This window comes from Cervus canadensis, chromosome 6 (assembly GCF_019320065.1).
Source record: "Cervus canadensis isolate Bull #8, Minnesota chromosome 6, ASM1932006v1, whole genome shotgun sequence".
NCBI classification, from domain to species: domain Eukaryota; kingdom Metazoa; phylum Chordata; class Mammalia; order Artiodactyla; family Cervidae; genus Cervus; species Cervus canadensis.
Window position 1 is genome coordinate 76,147,553 of NC_057391.1, and position 15,580 is coordinate 76,163,132.

The 15,580-nt window shown below is 46.9% G+C and overlaps 2 protein-coding genes and 1 non-coding gene across 4 annotated transcripts in view; 1 reads left to right on the forward strand and 2 right to left on the reverse strand.

The window, feature by feature from the left end:
• Nucleotides 1-519: 519 nt before the first annotated feature.
• On the reverse strand, nt 520-3,377 carry LOC122443800 (translation initiation factor IF-2-like). Its single transcript, XM_043472395.1, has 2 exons — nt 2,599-3,377; nt 520-690 (listed from the first exon to the last, which is right to left on the reverse strand). Exon 1 carries the CDS (start codon nt 3,217-3,219, stop codon nt 2,782-2,784), a length of 438 nt encoding a protein of 145 aa, XP_043328330.1. The 5' UTR covers nt 3,220-3,377; the 3' UTR covers nt 520-690; nt 2,599-2,781.
• The window catches only part of SUSD6 (sushi domain containing 6), a 92,155-nt gene continuing 79,619 nt past the window's right edge, over nt 3,045-15,580 (forward strand). Inside the window, exon 1 of one of the 2 annotated variants that reach the window (XM_043472393.1) lies at nt 3,045-3,174. The gene's annotated coding sequence lies outside the window, so the exon portion shown is untranslated. Of the gene's footprint in view, nt 3,175-3,416; nt 3,594-15,580 lie in introns of those variants that run through there. The other variant, XM_043472394.1, reaches the window with a different exon arrangement.
• Nucleotides 7,002-7,104, reverse strand: LOC122444403. Its single transcript, XR_006270246.1, has one exon. It is a non-coding gene; the product is annotated as a U6 spliceosomal RNA (small nuclear RNA).

Genomic DNA, 15,580 nt, shown 5'->3' on the forward strand with positions numbered 1-15,580 from the left:
CTGTTTCCACTGTTTCCCCATCTATTTGCCATGAAGTGATGGGACCGGATGCCATGATCTTAGTTTTCTGAATGTTGAGTTTTAAGCCACCTTTTTCACTCTCCTCTTTCACTTTCATCAAGAGGCTCTTGAGTTCTTCTTCGCTTAGTGGTGTCATCTGCATATCTGAGGTTATTGATATTTCTCCTGGCAATCTTGATTCCAGCTTGTACTTCATCCAGCCCAGTGTTTCTCATGATATATTCTGCATATAAGTTAAATAAGCAGGGTGACAATATAATATACAGCCTTGACATACTCCTTTCCTTGTCTGGAACTAGTCTGTTGTTTCATGTCCAGTTCTAACTGTTGCTTCCTGACCTGCATACAGATTTCTCAAGAGGCAGGTCAGGTCGTCTGGTAGTCCCATCTCTTTAAGAATTTTCCACAGTTTGTTGTGGTCCACACAGTCAAAGGCTTTGGCATAGTCAATAAAGCAGAAATAGATGTTTTTCTGGAACTCTCTTGCTTTTTTGATGATCCAACAGATGTTGGCAATTTGATCTCTGGTTCCTCTGCCTTTTCTAACAGGTTTCTCAGGAGGCAGGTAAGGTGGTCCAATATTCCCATCTCTTTAAGAATTTTCCAGTTTGTTAGAGGAGGAAATTGAGCAGGGAGGAAGGGTGTCCACTTTCTGCAGTGAGTCTGGATCTAGAAAATGTTAAAAAACAAAATTCAACCCAATAACTTTGAAGATCTAATTGACTTTACTCAATGGTTCAGGAATCAGGGAGAATCCCATCTAGCAACTATAAGGGCATTCAAAGGAGCTTTACAAAATGGAAGGTTTTTTACAGGAAAAAGGGTGGGGCAAGGGACCTATTGTTAAAAGAAAACAAAGGTGGGGAGGGAAGACTTGCCAAGGGTTTTATTATGCAGATTGTTTCTTCTTTTGGGGAATGGAGAAGGTCCCTGTGACAAGATTATGTGACAGCTCCTCATTGGTGCTGACCAGAAAATTCCAAACTCGTTAAGATTACATTTATGGTAAAGACTGAAACTACAATTGGGCTTGGTATTAAATCTAGCTTTGGAATCATGGGCTTTAGTGCAAGTGACGCCATTTTGGGCCTGTGGGTTTTTCTCTTTAACGGAACTCAGGGAGGAAAGGAGGCAGAACAAGGGCAGGCTAATGGAAAAGGGAGCAGCAGCGGTAATGCAGGGCCCAGAATGGGAGGGTTTCCTTGCTGCTGCTGCTGCTGCTAAGTCGCCTCAGTCGTGTCCGACTCTGTGCAACCCCACAGACGGCAGCTCATCAGGCTCCCCTGTCCCTGGGATTCTCCAGGCAAGAGTACTGGAGTGGGTTGCCATTTCCTTCTCCAATGCATGAAAGTGAGAAGTGAAAGTGAAGTCACTCAGTCGTGTCCCACTCTTCGAGATCCCATGGACTGCAGCCTACCAGGCTCCTCCGTCCATGGGATTTTCCAGGCAAGAGTACTGGAGTGGGTTGCCATTGCCTTCTCCAGGGTTTCCTTGGGATAGGTGTGTATGCTTGGTGGTGGACATTCTGCTTGCTCTGTTTGAACTACCTCAAAAATTTGACTTGTTAACTCACAGCACTTTTCTAGAGAAGCTAGCACAATTGGGCTAGGTGAGAGGCCCTGAGAGGAGCGCCTGCCTGACCCAGGCTGCAGCAGAGGCTCTGGGTCCAAGCCCAGACTCTAGCACTGCCTATCAAGTAGGAACGCCTCAACATTAACTGAGCACCTCTGAGACAAGTATTATTCAAGACCCTGGGGCGCAAAGATATAAAATCAACCTTTTTGTCATTAAGGGGTTATTCTCTGGTGGCGCAGTGGTAAAGAATCTGCCTGCGGATAGAGGAGATGCGATTCCATCTTAGGGTTGGGGAAGATCTCCTGGAGAAGGAAATGGCAACCCACTTCAGTATTCTTGCCTGGGAAATCCCATGGACAGAGGAGCCTGGTGGGCTCCAGTGCATGGGGTTGCAAGAGTGGGACACGACTTAGCTACTAAAACAACAATAAAGCCCTGTAAACACAAGCAGAGGACTTATCTCCTATGGCCGCAGGGGGACCACCTATATATACAGAGATGCTATAACTATAAAGTACTCAAACTGCTTGCATACTGTTATGTTGGAAAATAGCCCTGGGAGACAAAGCTCAGGCTGGGAAATAAAGCCAGGAGTGCTGCGGGGTTCTAGACTCGACTCTGCCAGCCCTCAGGCTGAACTTCAGTTTTCTGAACTTTGAGATTCGTTGCGTGCTTTTAGAATGCCTTTTAGGAAAGCCTGTTAAAATAGATCTTTAACTGGCTTAGACTCCAGTCGTAGCCTTTTTGAATCAGAATGGCTGAACGAGGGACCCTAAATCTGCATTTTTACACCCCTACCCCCGGGACAATCTGACGTTGGTAGGCTTCGCAACAACAAAAACAACAGCTTAGCGACGGGCCTGAAAGAGGGATTCCTAAGTCCTAAGCTAAGGCAGCAGGAACGAAAGCGCCTAGTCGACTGGAGAGCAAACCAATCCTTTGCAAATAACAGTACTCCAAAAAACCAAATCATAGCCGAATAATACAAATAATAATACAAACAATAAGAGCAGAAGAACTGGAGAGGTTAAGCGCAAAGCCGTCGCAGTCAGTTCGCAACACCTCCTCCCAGTCTACTCCAGCGGAGTCGGCGTGACGGCCCCTTTAAGAACTCCCTTTCTTCCTCCGTCTCTTCTGCCGCCGGGCGTGCGGGCCGGCCGGCGGCGCGTGCGTGCTGGCAGCCGTCTACCGGCCGGGCCTTTTCCCCAACGGGACGATCGCGGCGGCGCGACGCCGGCGCTCGTTACGTGCGCGCGCGTGGCCCCGCCCCTCGCCCGCCCCTTCCCCTCCCCCCTCCGCGGGCCTCCCCCGCCCGCGCCGTACAGCTGGCCCAGTGACGCGAGCACTGCCGCCGCTGCCACTGCCGCCGCCGCGGTGTTCCATTCTCCTCAGCCGGCGACAGCCTCGTCCCCCTGCCACCGGCATCCTCCTCACGCAGCGCCGGCCAGACGACGGCACGCGCGCTGGGGCTGGCTTAGACCCGAGAGGGTTGCGGGCGCGCGCGGGCGGCGGAGCGGATCCCAGCGCCGCGGAAGCTGCGAGCGCCCCCATCCCGGAGGTCGCCGCGCCGTTCCCCCGGTGAGTTGTCACCGCGGCCGGGGGAGCGGCGGCGGGGCCGGGCATTGTGTCACTGGAGCGCCCGACCGGGCCGGCTGTCAGGGGCGCGGGGCCGGCGCGCGCCGCCCAGGAGGGGGACGGCTTGGGGAGCCCGGGCGGCCGCCCCGAGTCGGCTGCTGTCCGCGCTTCCTGCCCCGGCGCCCCGGGGTGTCACCCCGAGTCCCCGGGCGGCGAGCCCCGGTGCTTGGCGTGGGCCGGGAGGGCTGCCGGGGTGGGCTGTGTGCCGAGGCCGGGAGGAGCACCGACCGGCAGGCTTACGGCCGGGAGCTTGGTGGCCGGGACCGGGGCGCGCTGCCCAGGGGCCTCGCCGGCCGTGCGGGGTCGCGTTCCCGACCGGAGTTCAGGGTGGAGACCTCACTTTGCAGGTCGCAGGAGAGGAGGTAGGCAGAGGCTTTCTTTTCTTTATTACTTGTTAGCCGTTTTTGCGTCAGGGCCAACGAAAGCGGCGGGTCCCGAGCTGGGGCAGGGTCGGCTTAGCGATGGTGGACTTCGCAGGACAACCTTGGAGCCCAGGTGTGCAAGCCCCGGAGCTTTCTGGAGCTCCCGCGCCTCCTCTGGTCTTTAACCTCAAAAACTTCATTATTATCCGGGCTGAGACGCACCGAAACCACTTCCTGTTTGTGTATGTAGACTTTTTTTTTTTTAATTTCTGGTTTTTAGAAACTCCAAATATTGGTGTTGGTCTGACCCTCCCACAGGGTTGTGACTGCGGGGGCAGCTGAAGTGGGAAGAGTTACCTCGTAAGGGAGGTCAGGAGAAGGAGGTGGTTTGGGGCACCGTGAGACCCAGGAGAAAAGAAGCGTCGAAAACAAATCTTTAGCTGGTTCGAGGGAAGTTCAGCAAGGAGGCCTGATACTACTGTTCCCATAGAATGTCCTCTGGTGGCAGGTACTTCCTCAGGCTATTTCTCAGATCACTTGCATCCTTATCTCTTTCTCCGGGGTTCACATTGATGGTATGTTTGCACAACATTCGCTTGTTCATACATTCTTTCTTTTCTTTAGTTTCACCAAAGTATTTGTGATATAGAATATATGTCAGGCACTGTGTGCTAGGTATTTGGGTTTCTGCAGTGAATAAGACAGAACCCAGCCATTCCTTACAGAGTTCACAGTATTTAAATCAACTTATTTTGGATTATGTTGTTAATTTTCATTGGTGGCCATTGCTGCTTAAGGAAGTTCTGCCCACTGTGTTAATAGGAGACAGTACTGGTACAAGGCCTGATAAATAGAAATCCCTGTCCACAGAGTGGCTTTTTGGATACTGTAGTAGAAGTGTTCTGTGAAACCAAACCTCACCTACAGCTAGATGGGGCAGGTCCCTGATCAGAGTAAGACATCCCAGGGCTCCCCCGCAGCGGCCACCACCACCACCCTGCAGTGCTTAAACCCTCAGAGCAAACCCATTGTCAGATGGCAGAGTTCAACTTATTTTCTTGAGGCTTGCCTGCTCAAAGGTCAGAATTTGGGCAGATAGAAATGAAAAGAAGAAGGGTAGAATGAGCCATTACAGATGCAGGCTGGCAGACGATGAGCCCTCAGCACTTTGTCTGGTCTCCTGGCAGGTCTCCATCGTGTGCTGGTTGAACTTGGGCTCACATGTAATGGTCTCCTCGTGGGGGATTTCCTCCCTTGTGATGGCCAGGGCAGCAATCTCTGTAGCTTCCCCCCCACCCCGCCATAACACACACTTATGCACCCTCCAAAGGGAATTATTCACCTGACTTAAAAGTAAGAACGTATTTCAAGATTATTGCTATTCAGTGTTATGCATTTCCATCCTCCAGGAAAAAAATTTATCTTATGTTTTAAATTTTTCCTTGTTCTCTTTTTCCACATTCTTAACTCTTCTGATAACCAGATAACTACTGGTATCTGTCTGTGGCCCGGAGAATTATAGTACTGTGTCTTTGAAAAAAATTTGTGAGTCATGTAATCTTCCTCATTTCTGTACCAAAACAATTGAACTGGCGAGAATGCCTTTAGCAGAGCCTTTTGCAGACTGAGGAGGAGGGCCAGAGAGCAGATGTGCTTGTCTTCCCTTCTAGTTCTCCGCTTACCAAGGGGCGATTCACGGAGAGGGACATGATGCCTGCGTCTAGGCCTGACTTGCCCACTTGGAGGCATGAATGTCTGCAGACCCAGCATGCCCAGTTGTGTAATTGCCATGCAGGAAGCACTTTACTGAGCTCCTGAACTGACATGTGATCTAGTGAAAGCTGACAAGCAGGATTCCTTTTCCCTCTTCCATCCGCCTGGACAGTAGGGAAGTCTTGTCTAGGGGGTATTCCCTCAGGCAGTAGGAGAAACATGAGAAGGGACTAGGAGAGGGAGAAGCCCAGTGCCTTTTTTGTTAACTTTGAAGGCAGTTGTTACTGTGGTGCAGACTTGAGTGCAAACTTGCTTCTTGGGTTAAGAGTAAGCATTGGGACAAATGCTTGTATGTTAATAGAGACTCTTTCTCCTGGTCGAGATGGCTTCAGGCTAGGGTCCACCCAAGTATCTATCTGACCATGGTGAGGCTTCACTTAATGGAGTGAGTTTTAAAAAAATTAATATTCTTAAGTTACATTGCCACATTGCAAGAAACTTGAAACTAGAGCAGTGAGAAATAAGGCCCGTAAATATGCTGGTGTTGTTTCCTTATTGGTTGGAATGAAGGATGCAACTCAAGGCTGGGGCTGGGGGGTATGTGATGGGTGTTGGAAGCTACTAACAGCTATGGATCTGAGACCAAAGAAGCAGTCCCAGGACAGCATGGGGATGACCATTCTTGAGCATCAAGACACGTTCACTCCTGCCCTGGGTAGGATTCACGGCAGCAGCCGTTGTGCCCATAGTTGGCTGTGAGTTCTGGTGTCTCTTTCTAAAATCTTTATCTGAAAGAGTAGACATGCTGCGGAAGGAGGCACCTCATACAAGGGCTAGGTTTTAGCAGCAGAGCCTGTGGGTACCTATAGAGGTTTCCCTTTTCTTGTGCTCACCTGTGTCTGTGATGCTGTCCTTTTTCTTTCCGTCTTAGTTCCTTAGCCTAGAAACCGGCAGGATTCCTCTATTTGCTCTCTCGTCTTCTGGTTCATACCCGAGTGCGGAAGTCCCCACTCCTTCGGTAGACCTTGCAGTGGTGCTGAGCTGGGTCACTGCAGCTGTGGAAGGCCACCTGTGCTGCCGTGAGGGCCAGGGGATGGTTGAGTCTCTGTGAAGGTACTGGTACAGCAGGAGCAGGAAATGCAGCGACCGTGGTGAAAACTAAGTGGGTTTCACAGACTCTGTTGTTGCCTGTGATGTATTCTGCCTCCCTGACTCCTCCATCTCAAAAGAGGAAAATAGCCACCCTTGAAACATCAGAAGCTGCGTGCCAAGAATTCATGCAGTCCTCCAGAAACAGGATATTATTGAAGCATTTTTCTCAAGCAGAAACAGATGTAGTTCCCTGCTAGTGTCGCCATTGTTAGTGGATCCTTATAAAATTACCTGCAGCAGTGTGCCCTTAAGTGTACTCCCCCCCCACGCATATACAAGTATTATTATTATTATTATTTTTGGCAGAGCCTCATTGCTTAATCTGGGGAAAGCTAGGCTGGAATTCCTGATGAAAGTTAGCCTGGGTTTGTAGACGCAGAGGTGGTGACTGACAGTTCCTTATTACTCAAGAGGATCTTCTGTGGTGAAAAATTAGATGACTCAGGATTCTCTCCTCCTGTAGTTGGTGATTGAACACAGAACCTCAGCGAAGAGACACAAATAGGGGTTTTTTCCCTAGTTTCCCCTTTCTTTCTGTCCTTTTTTTTTATGGAACACTTCACGAATTTGCGTGTCATCCTTGCGCAGGGGCCATGCTAATCTTCTCTGTATCATTTCAGTTTTAGTATGTGTGTTGCCGAAGCACTCTTTCTGTCTGTTTTTAAGAAGGGGAAAGTCTAATCTTTCTAAATCCAGCCTCCTGCCAGCAATGACTTGCCTTCATTCACAGAAGTTGAAAAACAGAGCATAAATTGCCCTATGTGTAGACTCTCCTTGCTGAAATTTTGGCTAGACTAGGCTAATGATGCGAAGAACTGACTCATTGGAAAAGACCCTGATGCTGGGAAAGATTGAAGGCAGGAGGAGAAGGGGATGACAGAGGATGAAATGGTTCGATGGCATCACTGACTCAATGGACATGCGTTTGAGTAAGCTCTGGGAGTTGGTGATCGACAGGGAATCCTGGCGTGCTGCAGTCCATGGAGTCGCAAAGAGTCAGACAAGACTGAGCGACTGGACTGAACTGAGGCCAATGAAACTTGCTTCTGGGAATGGGAAAGAAGGAGTGTTCATCCCTTTCTTCCTTCTTTGGGTTATTCTTAGTTGATCTCAGTAAACTAAGTTGATGGGAGTTTAAAAAAGAGAACTCGAAAAAGAGAACAAGGTGGTTTTGCTTATTTTGCATTTTCAGTTGTAGTCAAGACAAACTGAGGGGAGAGGGGAGACTGAGGTTTGTTTTTTTTTAATTGTTTATATGCTGGGACAAGATTACAGAAAACTTAGAAAATAGAGGAGGGGAACCACTGTGATTCTACCATCCTAACACAAACGTCATTTCCATGTATTCTGTGGTAGTCCTGTACATTCAATTTTCTATTTCTTTTTATCATCTAACATTATAGCATAAACATTTTCCTGTAATGACAGATAGCTTTTATAATTATTTTTAGTGGTTTTATAAAATTCTGTTAACTATCAGCTGTGATTTAAATACCCTTTCTTATATATCTAGATTATTTCTAAGTTGGCTCAAGGAGACTTTTTGGAGGGTGATTTTATTTTGTCATGACATTTTTTAAAAACAACTTAATTGACACATAATTTATATATCATAAAGATCATCCATTTCAAATGTAAAAGCAGTGGATTGTACTATATTTAGCACTGTCCAGTGATCACCATAATCTAGTCTAATTTTAGAACATTTTCATCACCTCCCAAAGCAACTCCGTTAGTAATCACTCCCTATTTCTCTACAATTCCTCTAGTTCAGGGGTACCACTAGTCCACGCTCTGTCTATAGTTTACGTATTAGGACATTTTATTTGAATAGAATCATATATTATGCAGTTTTTAATGATTGCCTTGTTTAATTTAGCATAATGTTGCTGAGGCTTATACATGCTATAACATATGTCACTACTTCATTCTGCTTTATTGCTGAATAATCTGTTGTATAGATATACCATATTTTGTTTATCCATTCATTAGCGGATGAACATTTGGGTTGGTTCTTTGTTTTGGTGATTATGAACAGTGCTGCTATGAACTCATGGTTTTTGTGCAGGCATACATTTTTTCATTTTTCAGGGAATTATTTTAAAAGCTGCATCCATATTTTTATTTCGGATTTAATGTTCTACTTGGTTATGTTGTTTGTTTGGGTGAGAACAGTATAGTGAGATCTCTTGTCATAAGATGTTAAAGGTGTTGCCCTGAATTAAGAGGTGCCCTATCTCTCTGTCTATATCATATATTTAAGAAGTTTGAACTCTCCAGTAGCATTGTTTCCAGATCTTTGGTGCAGAACTTTAAAAAGTAATGAGAGCTGATAGATGCAATAGTGCCTAAATTTAGTGCACATGTACTGCTACTTTAAAAAAAAAAGGAGGGGGAGCAAGAGGGGGTGGTTTAGCATGAAGCCTCCCAGTTCTAAATCGCATCATCATGTCTTTTGGAGACAGAGTTATCATGAACCCCACAGAGCCTTCCTTATCAATGTAATTTATAGTTCTCAAAAGTTTTTCCTCTCTGTATGAAAAATTGTGTGCAAGGGTTCTTTGCACTTGCTTGAGGCTGCTGCTGGGCTGGGGAGTGGCGTGTGTGTACTGAGGAGAAAGCCAGCCAGTGGTGAGGGAGGGTGAGGGGCTATGTAAACACAAGTCTAGAAAAAAATTCTTTAGAACAGCTCTTACAGGCAGACCTTAGTTGCACCCAAGGTTTAAAATATAGATCATGCCAGACACAAAGAGGAACAGATGGTGCTGCTGGGAGTGTCATTTCCTCTGCAGAATCTACCCCTGGGTGGTTTTGCATCATAGCAGCCTCAGTACTGAAATAGTGCCATGCCTACTTTCGCCCTTGTCCTAATTGGAACTCCTAGTATTTGTGATCAGTAGCTGATCTTGCTTCTCCTGATCCTAGGTTCCTACCAGAATGTCTTGAAAGTGTGCATGTATAGGCCACCTAAGGATCAGAGAGTCCAGATAGTTCTACCTCAGAAATATGTGGGACACAGGGCACATGCCCTTTGTCCACAAGCCAGACAAAAACTGGGAAGTTGAGTTATTTTCCCTTGTACCTGTTTCAGTTTCCTGTACCTGTAGCTAAGTCCCAGGACCAGTTCTTCCAGAAAGTTCATTGTGTGTGTGTGTGTGTGTGTGTGTGTGTGTGTAAATGTGTATGAGTGCAGCCATAACTTGCCAGCCACTGTTTACTGCCAAAAGTTTTAGATTTGGAGTGGGCTCTACCTGTTAATGGCTTCCCTTGTGGCTCAGATGGTAAAGAATCTGCCTGCAATGCGGGGGACCTGGGTTCAATCCCTGGGTTGGGAAGATTCCCTGGAGAAGGGAATGGCAATTCCCCACTCCAGTATTCTTGCCTGAGAAATCCCATGAAGGAGCCTAATGGGCTACAATCCATGGAGTCACTGAGCAACTAACACTTTCACTTTCACTCCCTGATAATTTAAATTCTGTTCCTAAGTACTAGGAGTCTCAAAAGAGTGAGAAGACAGTATCCAGATGTTACTTGCACAGCACGCCAGGCATGTGACAGAGAGAGCTCGTGAAATGCCGAAGTTGGAAGGATGGGACTTGAGGATGGTCTCATTTCACCACCTCACTTTATAGAAGAGAAAAATGGGATATGGTTGCTCAGAGCTCATTTCCTTGAGTGGTGACAGGGCCAGGGCAGAAGCCAGGGCTCCAGATTCCTAGTCTGGTGCATTTTCTGTCCCAGTGTGATCAGCTTCTCTTCTCTGGGCCTCTTCCAGGAAAGCAGGCTGGAGCCCAAAAGGGTGTGTGGTTCATATCGTTAGGAACAAACTCATATCCCTCTGTGATTGAGGTTTTTGAATCTTTAATAGTGAAATTACAAAAGGGAATGAGCCTCTAAATTCTTCCGAAGAACTTCTCTGAAGTTCTGCTTTTCTTCTGAAGAACTGTTCTTAAAATGGGAGTTGTTGTGTTTAACCTGGCCTGCTTACCTCTTCTATCTTTGTACTGTGCTTCCTTACAATTTAGAAAACACTCCCTGACTCCAGGCTGATGGGATGTGTTTTCTGAGTCATTTTCCCCTTCCGGTCTCACTCACCCAGGTGGGACGGTGGCAGGTGCTGGTGGCATCCTGGATGTAGGAGGACTGCCCAGTATTTGAGAACATGCTGTCTGGGAGAGCTGACCGCCTCTTCCCTCCCACCCTGTTAGCAAACCGAAACCCTTTGCAACTGTGGTTCTGGTTTCCTTGGGTTTCTTTTATGTGGGTCAGCCACCCATCCACATGCAGTGTGAACACAGGTCTCTAACTGTGTCTTTAAGCAGCGAGGAAGGAAACAGACTTCTTGGGTTGAATTGTCACATATACTATCTTTCTACAGATAGCCAGTGAGCAGTTTTGTGTTCAATGGGTGCTGTTCTTTCAGTTGGCATGCTCGGGGCATTTCTAGAGGGTTAGCACACAGTGTGTTGGCGAGTCTACACCTTTATCAATCCTTGATTCTCATCCACCCCCAGGTAGAAACTGTGCCGTGGGAAGGCCATCTACCTCCTCGTTTCGGTCCTGTGGGGGATTTTGCTTGTTACACAGCAGGATGGCAAGAAAAACAGGCTCTGGGTTTCATAAGATTTCATTGGTCCATCTTAGTTTCCCCTTTACATGCACCCTCAAGCCCTAATCATTTGTGAGCTGAAAATCTGGTTGGGCCGTGACGTCAGACTGGTGGGAGGTGGGCAGAGGGTTGCTACAGAAACCAAGAGGAAGGAAGGAAGTCAGGTCATTTGTGTGGCAGGTACTTAGTGAATGCCTCTGGTTGTTCAGGCATTGTGAACAAAGAACAAAATGAACACAGCACTTGCCCTCATGAGGTTAACAGTCCGGAGGAATACCCATGGGTTATTTAATGTGACAGTAATGCTGGAGGAATCTGTTGTGTAAAGCAGGCGTTCAGCTTGGCTACTCAAAAGGAGTGGCTCTGGCTTTTTCAGGGACATTTGTGCTCCAAACCTACAATCACCTTGGAAAGGAGGAGGGCTTGCAACATTCTCTTGGAGAATTCTACCTGGCCTCCCTAGCAAGAGGGCAAATTGCCTTTCTCCACAGAGCAAGCTCGGTCTAGGAGTTTGGAGTTTGGACTCCCATTTTCTGACTTTACTTGAGTGCTCACAGCCTGTGGGATCTTAGTTCCCTGACCAGGGATCGAACCTGTGCCTCCTGAAATGGAAGTATGGAATCTTAACCACAGGGCTGCCAGGGAAGTCCCAATTAGTTTTTAATGTGTGAATGTTTTCTGACCCTGAAGTATCTTCCCTTCACACCCCCCCCCCCTTTCTTTTAGTTTAGAGAGAAAAGCCTGTGTGAGTTTAACAGTGAGAAATTGGGAGGGAAATAGGATCAGTGGTGTGAATTCCTTCGGGAATCTTTTATTCTCCATTTCCTTTAAGTCTCAATTTTAAATAATGTTAATTTGCAGTATCTCTTCCTGTTAGGGGACTTTCCTGGTAGCTCAGCTTGTAAAGAATCCGCCTGCAATGCAGGAGACCCTGGTTCGATCCCTGGGTTGGAAAGATCCTCTGGAGAAGGGAATGGCTACCCACTCCAGTATTCTGGCCTGGAGAATTCCATGGACTACAATCTATGGGATCAGAAAGAGTTGGACACGACTGAGTGACTTTCACTTTCACTTCCTGTTATATCGGCTTTATAACCTGCCAGGGGTGGTAAAGGACCCAGTACACTACTGGCACAGATAAGGGCCCCAATATGCACACTTCCTGTGTAGGCTCAGGTTCTTGGCTAAGATTGTAAGTTCCCCAAGGTCAGTGATTGTCTCTTCCACTTCTTTATACTCAGCTTCTGGATTAACTGGTTGATAAGAATTGACCAGATGTGGAGGCTTAAAGCGGAGAAGGCAATGGCACCCCACTCCAGTACTCTTGCCTGGAAAATCCCATGGACGGAGGAGCCTGGTAGACTGCAGTCCATGGAGTCGCTAAGAGTCGGACACGACTGAGCAACTTCACTTTCATTTTTCACTTTCATGCATTGGAGAAGGAAATGGCAGCCCACTCCAGTGTTCTTGCCTGGAGAATCCCAGGGAAGGGGGAGCCTGGTGGCCTGCTGTCTATGGGGTTGCACAGAGTTGGACACGACTGAAGTGACTTAGCAGTAACAGTAGCAGAGGCTTAAAGTAAAAAGGGTGAGAGGGCGAGGTAACTTTGAGGCCATGAGCCTTGGTGACAAGGAATATAAGAGTGGCATTATTAATGAAATTCTAAAAAGAAACATTTTGAGGGAGGCCTGGCTTGAGTGGAAAACAAATATAAACAGGGTGGTAAGAAGCTGTTAACGTTCACCAAGTTCATTCTGACTGGTGGCTGGAAAACAAGAGAGCTCAGGAACCATGGAGGTGGAGAGAGGAGGGGAAGGCAAGAGAGGATATTGGTTGCTGTCCAGAATGTTTCAGTGAGGCCAGTCAGAAACACATTACCCTTACGAATTTTGATCCTAGACCAGAGAATTTCCCCTTCTAATTTTCAGGTGCAGGTCTTTGTTTCTGGAAAACTGTCATTCTTTTAAAAGCCTCAAGAGGTATCAGTCACACCCTTAATCCAGTTTACACGTGTGCCTATCTACTTGTTTGGCCTTTTTTACAGATACATGGCATCCGCTGGGAATCTGGCTGGAGGCAAGGAAGTGGTTAACACAGGATGGCTTGTTTTCTGTTTGTTCTCCCAAACCAAGCTCTTCTGGTTGCGTGCTCAGTCATGTCTACCTCTTTGCAACCCCGTGGACTCTAGCCCTCCAGGCTCCTCTGTCCGTGGGATTCTCCAGGCAAGAATACTGGAGTGAGTTGCCATTTCCTCCCCCAGAGGATCTTCCCAACCCAGGGATTGAACCTGTGCCTCCTGCCTTGCAGGAGGATTCTTTACCACTGAGCCACCGGGGAAACCTGAGCTCTTCTGGGTTGGTACTTTTATTCTTGAAATTGTAAAATAGAATTGTGTGGGTCATTTGCTTTGAAGACCTGTGTGTGGTTTGAAAAATCACATCTTTGAAAGAATGGCTGCTGTCTGCAAAATGCTGACTGCTTTTCTTGGGATGTATGTGAGACAGTGTATGAACAGATTTCACAGGCTTTATTGTTGGTAAAACTTTCTGTGGATGGTAACAAGTAGATATTTTTCAAGCAGTGCATCGGAACTCATTTATTAATTGAACAAGTATTGACTGCTCTTTCCCATATAATCATCTCCCCACAGGATTCTTTGCAGCACAGTGTAACAGGTTTTGAATCCTTCCTCAGTACTTTGGTTAGTCTTTTCCCCTCGTAGATTTCAAACCCCTGGAGGAGAGAAGGGCTGGTTTAAGTTGCTTCCTCATTTACTTAGGCAGGTTGAGTCTTCATATTAATAGCAGTAAAGATCTGTTTACTTTATAGAGTATGTAAGGAATCAGATAGTTACTGTGAGGAAGATTTCAGTCCCATTTTACAAATGGGACAGCCAAGGCCTTTGATGACCAGTGGGCATTTAGAATCCACTGTGTTGGTAAATAGGGGTGCTGAATCAGCTGGGGCTGAGGCTGAATCAAACATTGGTATCCTGCTGGGAAACAGGAAAACTCCTGGAATTGCAGGCTTGCTAAATTTTAACTTGTGCATGGAAAACAATGTAGCAACCCCTTTCCTCATCCCTACCCCTGTGTCAGCTTGGCTGCTCTCAAGATCAGTATGTCAGTATGTTTTTGTGTATCAGTAGGACAGAGATGTGAAAGTATGCCTAATTCAAAAGGGCACATTGCATCTCCTAAGGACAAAGCATTGCTGTATAGTCTGAGAAGATTTTACTTTTATTTTTTCAGAGGAGCAGGAAGGCCACAGGGGCGACACCCTGGTATTTAGAAACCTGTGCAGTTTTGGGGTTAATAGAGGGTCCATTTGGGGATGAGCCAGAGCAGAAATTCCAAGTTCCTAGGACTCTGTGTGGGGATCTTGTGGGCTCTGCAGTTCCATCCTGTATCCGCGTTGTTGCAGTCCTGCTCTTTCTGCAGGTGTGTTCTGACTGGGACACCAGCTGTGGATCCAGAGCCCCCCTGAGATGCCTCCCACTCGTAAGGGGTCCTGAAGAGTGTCCTTTCTTGATGACGTGGGGATCCAGAGTCTCCTGCAGGCCTGGCCTGACCTCCTCTTCTCTTCCCCATTGTCCTGCCTCTCTTGCTTTCAGAGGCAGAAGATGAGCCTGTGTGGACAGTGAGCAGGCTGGAGGGGAAGGTCCTGCCTCAGCCAGGACAGCTGAGGTTTGAAAAACACAAAGCAGCACTAATGTTGCTGGGGCAGGGTGTGCTGAGACCGCGCTGTCTGTTTTTTCCATTTGGTCAGGAAAGTGGAGGCGTGAGACTGGCTGCGGGCCAGGCAGAGTTTCCCCCTTTCCTATGGCAAATGAAAATGGACGATTCTTCGGGGGAGTGGGTATGAGTGGGAGGCGGCGGAGCAGGCCTTGCACTCACACTGGCCCTGCTCAGCCACTTCTCAGCTTCATGACCTCGAGCAGGTTTAACCTCTCAGACTCTGAGTTTTATCACCTGTGAAGTGGAAGTGGTAATGTTACCGCTACCTGTCTCTGGTAGCCACCAGAATATTAATAATTACCTGGGGTGGGGAGTTCTGGGGTGATAAAGGGTAACAGGAAACTATAACTTCTTTTTTTTTTAACTTATTTTTTAAAAATTGGAGGATAATTGCTTTACAATGGTTAACTCTAACTTCTTTTTTTTTTTTAACTCTAACTTCTTAAACTTGCTTTTTGTTTGATTTGAATTTTCACTATTGGCATGCATAACTTAAATTAAGATTTAAATAATGTTGAAAAGTAACCCCTCCTAGGATTGTCAAGAAAATCAAATAAAATGGGATAGTTAAAACACTCGGTATGGTGTGTGACAATTAAAAGATAACTCATGGCAGTTTACTTGGGGAAAGAAGTGATGTTAAGTAGTAGCTGACCCTTGCTTTTTGTAGCGTTAGGTTTTCTGTCTGGCTTAGGTACTTTGGGTGAGTCTTTTTGTTAAGCCCCAGTTTGTCAGCTGAAAATGGGGTTAAAGTCAATATCTACTACATACAGGGG

Coding starts and splice junctions, on each gene's coding strand:
- LOC122443800 (XM_043472395.1), bottom strand. CDS start 3,219: ATGCCCGGCCCCGCCGCCGCTCCCCCGGCCGCGGTGACAACTCACCGG.